At 38.2% G+C, this 12,076-nt stretch overlaps 1 protein-coding gene and 1 long non-coding RNA gene across 6 annotated transcripts in view; one reads left to right on the forward strand and one right to left on the reverse strand.

The window, feature by feature from the left end:
- PDE5A (phosphodiesterase 5A) overlaps positions 1-12,076 on the forward strand; it is a 142,823-nt gene that overhangs the window by 80,315 nt on the left and 50,432 nt on the right. For all 5 annotated transcript variants that reach the window (XM_019828144.3, XM_011281658.4, XM_019828142.3 and 2 more), the window contains 2 exon segments: positions 1,979-2,154; positions 5,489-5,548. In XM_019828144.3, coding sequence (XP_019683703.1) covers positions 1,979-2,154; positions 5,489-5,548 — 236 coding nt within the window.
- On the reverse strand, positions 2,154-9,917 carry LOC109499004. Its single transcript, XR_006596830.1, has 6 exons — positions 9,281-9,917; positions 7,578-7,812; positions 6,383-6,460; positions 5,286-5,335; positions 2,394-2,484; positions 2,154-2,299 (listed from the first exon to the last, which is right to left on the reverse strand). It is a non-coding gene; the product is annotated as an uncharacterized LOC109499004 (long non-coding RNA).

The raw sequence follows: 12,076 nt of genomic DNA on the forward strand, positions 1-12,076 counted from the left end.
CAAATTCATTATGTTTCACTTAAAGTATTCCTTGATAGTGGAATAAGTGTTAGAGAAGTATTCCCTGCAGTGCTAATACAGACAGATAAGGATGTCTTTACTGTCTAAAGTAGAAAAACTCCCACAAACAAACCAAAACGAGCAAAAATGAGAGTACAGTGAATTTGCAGGGCTAAGAATAAATTGCACATCAATGGCGATAACAGGACTTAATGTGCAACCATGGATCATTGTGGACTCTATGAAATCCTTTTGTGCTCTGGGAAAAGTAACTGATAACACACTCTGGTCTTCATGGGAAAGTAGTTTGGGTGAGAGCTGCAGTCCTGCATTCTTTCATTAACTCAGTAAACATTTTTCGAGTTCCTGCTATATGCCAGGCATTTTGCTAACTGGGGAAGTGGATCTGAGAAAATAAAATCTCTAAGGCCAGGCTATGTACAGCCTAGAAAGAGGGACAGAAATGAAATCGGCTGTGATACACCAAGCAATGGATTAAGGGCATAGGAAAGAGTAGTGCCTGCCTCACCTGGGAGGTGGGAGGCCTCCAGGAGCTACTGTGAAGGAGACGTGAGTGTCAGCTGGCTAATCAGAAGGAAAGCAGTGGGGAGCAGTGGAGGCGGGTGGAAAAGCACAGGCAATGTTGTGAGCAAGAAGATACAGTCAGGGAACCACCAGCAGTGATCTCAAGGAGGTCAAAGAGCACAGAGCAGAGGAGTGTGGTAAAAAGTGCCCTTTGGGACTAGGCAGAGCCGGGCTTTGAATTTTAGACGTGAGCATAGAAGCTAAGTGGCCTTGAGCAAATGGCTTAACTTTTCTGAGACTCAGTTTTTTCATCTGTAAAATGGGGATGGTCATATCTACTTTACAGTGTAAATTTTAAGGCCCAGAGATTGTGTGTGTACTGAAGCATTTAGCATAGCACGTATCCCATGGTGGGCACACACTGGAACTCTGGTATTAAATATTTAGAGACAGAAGAAATAAGGACTTAACACTTTGTTTTACCCAGAGTTGAGAGGTCACTGAACTCCTCAAAGAGAGGCCGCTGGCTCAGAATCCCATAGAAGTAGTTCAGTAAAGACTTACAATGTTGACGTAATTTTCCATTTATATTGACTACATGTTTGACTTTTCTTTTTTAATTTTTTAAACATTTATTTATTTTTGAGGGACAGAGAGACAGAGCATGAGTGGGGGAAGGGCAGAGAGAGGAAGACACAGAATCCATAGCAGGCTCCAGGCCCAGAGCCCGATATGAGGCTCAAACACATGAACCTTGAGATCATAACCTGAGCAAAAATCGAAGGCTCAGCTGACTGAGCCACCCAGGCGCCCCTATATGTTTGACTTTCTAAGAGAAGCCAGGACTTGGGAGGTTATGATTTTCTTCAAAGATTAGTTCTGCCTTTATTTCTAAATGGTCATTTTTATTTGCATTTATTTGTAGTATCAAAAGTTGTCTGCAAGTATGATTCTCCTGGATACAGAGGTGCTTATTTGAAATTTGAGACGGTCTATGTGAACTAATCTGTTTTCTACGTTGTTTTGTATGTTACTGTAGTTTTTAACTTCTGGTTTCTCAGTAAGGAAAGGCAATCTGTGTGACCCAAAATTCTGATGTGCATTAAAATTGTTCTCTTGGCAAATGTACAAAAATCCAATTAGTTTCCAAAGGACAAATTGTCTTTGGGGACTCAGCTGATCTAAAATTCGTGACCACGTCTGGAAGAAAATAGTACTCTAGGATTTTTTTGAACGCAGGCAACATACTGTGTGAAACAAGTTCTCATGTAAATTAACTTGGTTTACTTTTCTAGCTTTTATATTTGTGAGGATCCGTTTGCTTCTTTGGAGATAGATTCCAAGCACTCATAAAAGCATAAGATAATCTTTTTTTGCGCGGGCTGGGTGTTCAAATCAATAAAACGTATAATAATTAATAATAATGTTTACTCAATTTCTTGGATTGTTATAGGGGTTTGCCAACTTGTAAATAAGATGGAGGAGAATACTGGCAAGGTTAAGCCTTTCAACCGAAATGACGAACAGTTTCTGGAGGCTTTTGTCATCTTTTGTGGCTTGGGGATCCAGAACACACAGATGTATGAAGCAGTGGAGAGAGCCATGGCCAAGCAAATGGTCACACTGGAGGTGGGCTGACAACTGTGGGACTCTCGGTCTCTGCAGCCACACTCAGCTTCTGCCTTTCCCGCCAAAACGACTCGTGGGGTCTGTGTGTGATAGCAGCGTCTCCTCATGAGAATCAGACTGAATCCTTAGTTCCTCACGGAAACAGCTAAGGAAACGGAGACCCAGAATATTTTAGAGACTAATCAAAGGTCTCATGACCAAACCAAAACTCAGGCTGTTCATCCCTTCACTCTTCTTACCTTAAGAATGCATTCACACAGATGTCTGCTGCCCGTGCAGCCTGTCTGTCCCTGCTCCAGTGCCTGAGCATCCCTGTCCCCTGGTGAACAGCTGTACTCATACATTTTGAAAGACAAAAATAGAAACCCTAAGCACTCAGAGAACCAGAAGTGAGGAAAAGGGAAACTCTTTCAGACTACAGATGTATGGATCCCACTTCTGAATACCCTGATTCATAAGTCTTGGGTAGAGCCTGGGAATCTGCATTATTCCAGAGCTTCCCCCAGGTGATTCTGAATGTGCAGGCAGCTTGTGACCCACTGGCCTGGGACACTGACCTTCGGCAGGCTCCCTCCCGAGGAGGATTACCCTACCCAAGTGGGGCCAGCCCTTTCCAGGTGTATTTCACTAACTGCCTGAAAATGTTCACTTTGCATAACCCAGAAATTTCTTACATCAGAGACCCAGTTTAGGGAAATAGACTTCAAAAGGGCCAACGTCTCTACTTACTCATACAGTGGCGTGAAGTATGTTTGAATATTTGCCTACTCCTATGTAATTGAGATCAGTGGGAATCCATGTTTAGAAACTATAACGTTTCCTCCAATCCTCTAATAAGTTCCTAACCTAAATAGCTAGAAAGATATATAAGTAAAAATTTACTAATAACCAAGATAGTATTAGTAATGATGAATATATAACATGAATAGCTCTGCCATGGTATTATATAAGAGACCTTGGATTATAAGCCAGTGGAAATTTTTTTTTGAAATACACACACGTAGGTATAGGTGCATATATATATATAGATATATATACACAAAAATATATGTATGTGTGTATATATATATGCACACATATACCTCAAATTACATCTATACACATACATATATGTACATACAGTGTCACACATATATACATATGTATGTATACATGGGTGCATGTGTGTATATACATATATTTTTAATCAAATTTTTTATAGTTCCCTTGGTTTTGCACTGAATTGAATCTAAGCCAGCTATCAATTAGAAATTATCTCTTCTTGTAAAAACGTTTTATTATGGAAATTGCAAGCATATACAGAAGTATACTAAAATAGCTTAGTGAGTGCCCATGTACTCATTAGCTATCTTTAATAATTATTGACCCCTGGCCAATATCATTCCATTCATACACTTGCTCACTTCTCTGCACTCTTCCACTTTAATCCATTGATTATTTTGAAGCAAATCCCAGACATTATATAATTTTGTTCAAAATCTTCGAGTATTTTCCTGATTGAGATTTATTTCTATTTTAACACTATAGTTTTACTTCAGTTAAATATATGAGTAATTAGGCTTTTACTTAGTCTAAACATTTATTTTATTTCAATTCATTATGGGAAGTCCTATCGATGCTCACAAGTTTAACCTTGAAAAAGATTTTCCTTTCCTTACAAGGCATTGGATAAAAGCTAGGGACACCAATCCCTCAGGTTTTCTTAGGACAGTGAATTATTTTGACCTGGAAGCCATGGTCATTATAATGACCAACAAAACAACAATAATAATAGCTAACCTTTGCCAAATGTTTACTCTGTGTTCTGATGCTCATGTGTACAGACATACCTCATTTTATTGTGCTTTGTTTTATTGCTTGTCACAGATACTGCATTTTTTACAAATTAAAGGTTTGTGGCAACCCTATGTTGAGCACATCTGTCAGCATCATTTTTCCAACAGCATTTGCCCACTTCATGTCTCTGTGTCACATTTTGGTAATTCTTACAATAGTTCAAGCTTTTTCATTATTATTATTATATTTGTTATGCTAATCTGTGATCAGTCATTAGGACCTGCTGAAAACTCAGGTGATGGGTTCCATTTTTTTTAGCAATAAAGTGTTTTTGAAATAAGGCATCATATATTTTTTTAGAAGCAATGCTATTGCACACTTAATAGACTATAGCATAGTGTCAGCATAACTTTTATGTACACTGGGAAACCAAAAAGTTCATTTGACTCCCTTTATTACAATATTAGCTTTATTGCAATAGTCTGGAAATAAACCCACTATATCTCAGAGGTAGGCCTGTATTAACAAAATTAATCGTTATAACCGTATGAGTAAGGTGTTATTATTATCTCCAGTGTGACAAAATTTATTTTTTAAAAGTTAGAATGGTATGTTATTCCTGTATCAATTTAAGTCTGAAAATGGCTTACCTTTTTATCAATCCTGCTAATATCTTTGGGGTTTTTAGTAAATCTATGTTGTCTCTGTCAAAGATGAACTTCAAAAAATATTTTTTTAAAAATATGGTAGATGTTTTAAATATGACCACTGCCCTGATTCAAAAGAATGTCTAAAATATTATCCTATTACTTTGAAGTCATTACTTTTGAATATGGAAATTAATGATTCTTCTGTTGAGTGATGAGAAAATAGTAAGCCTGTCTGTTTAACTCTACTAGGGTAAGAGAAAGTGTACTAGTTAGGTGTTGAAAGCAGGGTCCCAGGCCCCCTTGTCTCCTCACTGAGTGCCTCACGTCCCCAGATGTTACTGGATGGATTTATGGGGCAGCGCTGCCTATCTTGATCTGTGTGACATCATGTTCTAGCCATGCCATTTTTCTTTATGAAATTCTAGAGTAGTTACAGCCCTCCCCTGAGAGCTTCTTCTAGACTCCTTGCTTTCCAAATGTCAATGTTAAGTGTCAGTTTACGCAAAAGATTTTTTCGTAATTCTCACAAGTAAAAATAACTGAAGTCAGTATTATTTTCTAAAAAGCAGTGCAAAAAGAAAAAGCACAAAATAAATTTTCTGCCAACTTTGAGCCAGTAGCATCGCTTATCAATAATGTGTTCATTACATCAACAGTGTCAGAATAAAAGTGACAAGACTTTCTCTAAACACAGAGAGAGTATACCTTTTGGTCTTCTGAAACAAGCAACTGAGTCAAATCTGGGATTTTTCTTTCTGTTGAAGAAAAGCAGCAAACAAGATTTGACATTCTGAGGTGTCTAGTTCTCTCTCCAGGAAGTTTTAGCAGAATCTCGAGCTTGAGATTGTAGTCTACATTTGGTAGTTTTCTCTTGGATGACCTGTTTTCTTTGGTTTCTTACCCTATAGGTTCTGTCGTATCACGCTTCAGCAGCAGAGGAAGAAACAAGAGAGCTCCAATCCTTAGCGGTAATTCTCTTTCTTTGTAAAAGTGACTGACTACAGACATTTAATTAATACATAAACATGCTTCTCTTAGGACAACTACTTCCAATGCAATGGTCCCATTTTTTTTATTGTATTATTATTATTTACTTTGAGAGACAGAGAGTGAGCAGGGAAGGGGCAAAGAGAGAGGGAGAGAGAGAGAGAATCCTAAGCAGGCTCCACACCATCAGCACAGAGCTTAATGCAGAGCTAGAACCCATGAAGATCCCATGAGATCATGACCTGAGCCGAAACCAAGAGTTGGGCATTTAACTGATTGAGCCACCCAGGCACCCCCGCAATGGTCCCATTTAATTAAATGTGGTAAATATTTAGACGGACATTCATAAAAATATTTAATCAGTTCTACTTTATTGTAGGGCTAAAGAGTCACTGATGATCCAAAGCAAAAGATAACATACTGACTTTGTAGTACATTATATGATTCTGAATTTTTTTTTCAATAATGTCACATCTTTCTTAGGCCAAAACTAAATTTACTTTTCAGCTCCTGGGGACAATGTGAACAGGTGACTGACTGTGAGGTGGTTGTTTGGTTAGGGTAACGACAACAAAGATTTTATAATTTGTTATCAATAATCTGCTCTGCATTATTGAGAATTGAGAGTGATTTTTATGTCTGACCACATGGCCTATGGAATGTTCCTTGAAATTGGGTTCAAATAAGGTCAGCTCCTGAATTCTTATTACATCGTTATTTAGTATGCTATGAGAGAAAAAGCACACTGATAATGTAAGTAGAATGTTAAATGTTCTAGGTCGTGGTTGAGATTAATGAAAATTTGAGGCACTTACACATTTACAGCAAAGGCTCGCCTTCTGAAATTTACTTGAGACAACACAGATGAGGTCTATGTGAGATGTGACAGGAGTCTGTAAAGAATGAGAAGGGTGTGAACAGATCACTGAGATTCTTTTTCATCGTCCTCATCATCATAGCTGGCCAAATGCCAACCCTCTGTGGCCTTACCTACATTTTCTCACGAAAACTGCACAGCTATATTATGAGGGCCACACTGAAGTTAGAGAAGCCAAGTGACTTGCTCAAGGTCACACTGGCAGAAAGAGGGGAAGTCGGGATACAAACTCACACAGTCTAGTTCCAGAGCCCATGCATACAACCACTGTGCTGTCTGTTATGAGCTGTTAGGGACAGAGAAGATTAAAGATGATTGAAATGTTTTGACCTCCACCATTAAAAAAATGATGGTGCCATGAATTAACTAAAGTGGAAATATTAAGAAGGAAAACTTGGCAGATTTGACTTAGAACGTGGTAAGTGTGAGGTGCTGGTGGAAGGACTCAATGGACATCTTCAGTAATCATGAAAGGCAGGACTGGAGTGGGGAGGGGCTGAACCAAAGGTGGCGATTTGGAGGTCCAGCCTTGCGGTTTGGGGCAGTCCCATGGGGGTAGAGCGGTTGGGAGAAGGGCCTGAAAGACTGAAGGCAGAACTTTTGGGAATCTGGGTTTCTGTGGAAGGAGTGGGAAAAGAACCTGGCTGAGGTACAGATGTGGTCGTTAAACAGGGAGGAAGATTTAGGATGGGGCAGTGGCGCAGAAGGCAGAAGTTTCAAAAAGGTTGAGAAGTAGGACTGAGGAAGGCTGCTGCATTCTGTGATCATGTGATTGTTCAGACGGCAGCTTTAGGAGTAAAACTGCGAGAGTTAAGAGTAAATGGTGACAAAACGGAGGAAATGAATATAGACTAGTTTTAAAAGACAAGTTTTGTATAAAGCAAGGAGTGGAGAAGTAGTTATTAAGGATGCTGGCTGATGTTTTTGTTTTGGTTTGCTTTGTGTTGTGCACAAGGCTCGCTCACAAGGAAGAGAACCAGCATGTTCGTGGATGGAGGGCAAAGGTACGGCAATGAGGGAGTGCAAGGCAGGGAAGAGATCTGGACCTTGGAGCAGCCTAGGCATTGAGCGAGACAAGAGGGAAGCGATGATAGTAATAATAATAAGAATAGCTACATTTATTGAGCACTTACCTCATACATGGCATGTTGGAAGTTCTTTGTGTGTGTTCACTAAGTGTATTTAGTCCACAGCAGCCCCATCAGGTCGGTATGGTTAGCAGGTGGAATGTGAGGAATTTGAGATTGAGAGGCTTTAGGTTGTCCTGCTCGGGATCTCCCCGGTCTTAAGTGATGGTGCCAGTACTAACTCCGGGCAGCCCAGATCCAAAGCCCAGACTCCCCTGTGTGGCACTGGAGAGGTAATGAGCTGGAAAAGGAAGGCTGAGGACTTACAGATGTTCTCAGTTAAATCAGTGAGTAGAAAGCAGAGTCATTTATTTGCCAAGAACAGTTTAAGGAACTTGGGATGTTTCACCTGAAAGGTTAAGCTTCTTTTGGGGTTAGCCTCATTCGGGATGGACTTTATTTATTTTGTTCATGGCGGTATTTGAAGAAACGAACAGTTCTTCAATTATTTACAGAGGTTTATAGGTTATAAATATCTTTCACATCAGGCTTAATTGGCCTGTTGGTCTCATCCTTCCAGAATGATGAAGTTTTTAACTAAATGCATACTGTGAGTTGGACATTATCACATGGAAAGATACATCTTGAAGTGCTTGCGAGCACTGCAAGAGTATTAAATTAGTTCTAAAATGAGGGCAAGGTTACACTCTGCCATGTGTTGTTTTAGATAAATAAAAACTAGCAAATAGAGCAATTTCTGAAGATAATGCTAAAAACATCACTAGGATATTAAACTTTGCTTTCACTTTGAAAATAGCAATCTTTCAGAAAAAAATCTGAAAATTATTTTCTCAATTATTTTTATAATTTTAGCGAGAGAAAAACGCTTTGGAATAACTGAAAATTGCTACATTGCAGTATTGTTCAAACCATCTGTTGTTTCATTCGGAAAATAGATTTCTGGCAGCTGCACTGGGAAATTTAGGGTTACGTCACTTATAGGTCAGCTAATTTATTTAAATTGGTTGAAATTCAGCAACTGAATTCAATACTGGTTTTCCATCAGCCTAATAAAAATTCCTTTACAGCCCCGACTGCACAGGTGTCTGCATCATCCAGCGACTACCAAAGTTGCTTTGTCGTGTATCTGATTATTTATCTCAATTTAAGACCTAAAATAAATTGAAAAGCTGCCTAATGTTTTCTTCACTTTTATTTTTACAAGTTAGTTCTGGAGAGCATTAAATAATATATTTAAGTATACCAAATATTTATGCCTGTTTCCAGAAAAGTTCTCTAATTATAACAAAAGTATAACCAAGTTGATAGGAAACTCAAAATCCTTATTTTTTCCCCTTTGTTTTACTTGAGTTTTTAATCTAATTTCTCTTGACTTAAAATTGGGTGTAGCAGAAATAAGGCCTTAAACTAAGCATTTTACCATATATCTTTAATGATCCTTAGTCACAAGTTGTTGAGATAAAAATAAATGAACCCCAGCTACCTGGCAATGGTTATTAGAAAATTATTAGTTAAGATATCAGAATGAAATCAGTATTTATTACCAGTAACTGAGTATTTGATTAACTGGTTTCCTTTTCTGCTTTCCTCTTTTGTTAGAAGAGTAGTGAATAAATATGTATTAGAGTTTAGTTTTTTGAAATAAGCTCAGTTTTGTCGTGGGGTCACTGCTTATTCAGTGTATCTCTATAGCTTCTGCTTTATAGCAATTTCTGAATCATATGTAATGTATATAAAAGCAAACTCACCCTTTCGTGATCCTGAAAGGTTTCTGCATCAAAATAGTGAGATAGGGAGAAGCTGACCTCTCAGGCGGGATTTCCTAGAACAGAATTTACTTCATCTTGACCTTAATCTTTCAGAGCCAGAAACGTCATGTGAACTTTCTTGATCAGGAGTGTGTTCCTGCTGCAGGTGACAGCAGCAAAGGGCAGAGCCATGTTTCTGACTCAAATCCCTGATGCCCAAGTCAGTGGCAGAGTATAGATCTAATTCCTTGTATCAAGATGATCATCACATCCCCCACTTTTTCAGAAAATCTATATACGGATAGTCATATTATAAATAGAAAATTTTGAGCCAATAATAACAAAGAGTTGATGTTATGATCTTGATAACCAGTGTCGCTGAACTGTAGTAACCTACGGCATCCAGGAAGGCACACTCTTCCTCAAACAGTGCTAGAATTACCCTGAAACTGTCTGGGTCCTTTGGACTTCCTGTATACTATCCGTTGATACATTCGTTTTTATAGATGTCTATAACATTAACTGGGCTGTGTCTTTTCCACATTGGCAAGACTTAGTATATTCTGTTTGATTCTTCCTGCCTTCCTTCGGCAAGCTAATCTTATCTTTCCTGCTTTGAATTCACTAGTACATTACTTCCAATGGTAATCTTAGCTCCAGAATATAGTGGCACCATTCTTCAGCTTTTTACATACTAAATAGATGTTAACCAGACTAATTCCTAATTTAGTCATAAATTTACCCTGAGAGTTTTACTTATAAGCATATGTACATATTATCAGAATCTTGACATTAGCATGTGCCATCTTTGCATGGTTTTGAAAACTGTATGCTCATTAGTTTTTATATTCTGTGCCTCTTTGCCATTGAGATTTAAAAGATGACATTTAGGGACATTTAGGACATTTAGGCTCAGTTGGTTGAGCATCCAACTTTGGCTCAGGTCATGATCTCACAGTTCGTGAAGTTCGAGCCCTGTGTCAGACTCATTGCTCTCTGCAGAGCCCACTTCGGATCCTCTGTCCCCCAATCTCTCCACCCCTCCCCAGTTCATGCTTTCTCTCTCAAAAGTAAATAAAAACATTTGAAAATAAATAAATAAATAGTCACATTTATATAATGTTAGAAAGAAGGAAAAATCATAAAACATGTTGGTGTAGTTATTGAAGAAAATATGCTAATCCAGCCGTGCTGTGCCTTATTCACTTCTGTATTCTCTATGAGATTCGGTTCCACATACTAAGTTGGTTATTTACTTCCCTTTGTATAAGTAAGATTTCTTTTTCATATGTATTTGGATTCACTTCCCTCTTAGAGAAAGATAAATTCTAACAGGCTTGTAAGTGGTATGGATTTTTTCTTTAAAAACATGTTTTCTGTGCATGTTAGAAGTAGGGAAGAGAGACATTAGCCTTCTGTAAAGTATAATGTGATGGCTGTCAAACTGGCTTTATTCAAAGACCTAGAAACAAACTGCTCCGCATAAAATGGTGCCCCAATAGGTGGGGGTAGTGATCAGGGACTGACAGGGAGGGCTTAAAACACCTAACTGAGGCTCTCTGCTTGTAGCTACCAATGAACCCATGAGATATCTTACATTAATTTTATGCCTGAAAATAGTTTCCTTCAATAATTGATCATTGAGGAAAACCTCTTTTCATCCTAACATTTATAATGAATAAACGTCAGGAGTAATGTAACAAAATGCCTTTATACAATACTGAAGCTAATTGGAAGAATTTGACATTTTATGGATGGCCAAGTTCAGTATCTGCTCTTCTTTTCAAACTTATTTTAAGAAATGACTTTCTGAATAAGGGAGCCTTGCCGTAACAGTTGGCAGTTAGGAGTTATTTTGTAATTTTTATTTTAGCTCTTGAGATTTGATACTTCAGACCTAAGGCGGGTAGAATGCCTTTGATAGCAGTGTGACCTTTTTTGTATTAAGGTTATACAGTCGAGCAAGTTGTGTAGCCATGTGGCCACATGTCTTTATTTTCTTCTGAGGTGACCAGAGACTTTGCCACAGGCTAAATATAAACCTTTTTCATGAGGCATCCACCCAAAATAAGAAACTCAATAATTTTTAAATGATCCTTTTATTTACCTTACCCAAGTATATTATTTTCCATGGACACACGCTTTTTGGGTTTCAAGGAGACTATACACTTTACAAATAGATTATTTCATATAAAGTTTTATTTCTCTATTAAGTAAACAAAGAGGCACCCACCCTCTACACTTGTGTAGAGACCTTCATAATGAGAAACAGTTGAATTTAAAAAAAAAAAAAAAAAGGTTGTTTGTCTTATATAAAGTTCAGGATAGATTCTCTTTGACTTTATTTATTTATTTTAATATGAAATTTATTGTCAAATTGGTTTCCATACAACACCCAGTGCTCAGCCCAACAGGTGCCCTCCTCAATGCGCACACCCACTTCCCCTCCCTCCCACCCCCCATCAACCCTCAGTTTATCTCAGTTTTTAAGAGTCTCTTATGGTTTGCCTCCCTCCCTCTCTTTTTTTTTCCCCTTCCCCTCCCCCACGGTCTTCTGTTAAGTTTCTCAGGATCCACATAAGAGTGAAAACACATGGTATCTGTCTTTCTCTGTCTGACTTATTTCACTTAGCCTAACACTGTCCAGTTCCATCCACGTTGCTACAAAAGGCCAGATTTCATTCTTTCTCATTGCCAAGTGGCTTTCCATTGTATATATAAACCACAACTTCTTTATCCATTCATCAGTTGAGGGACATTTAGGCTCTTTCCATAATTTGGCTATTGTTGAGAGTG

Source organism: Felis catus, chromosome B1 (assembly GCF_018350175.1).
Source record: "Felis catus isolate Fca126 chromosome B1, F.catus_Fca126_mat1.0, whole genome shotgun sequence".
Lineage (NCBI taxonomy): Eukaryota > Metazoa > Chordata > Mammalia > Carnivora > Felidae > Felis > Felis catus.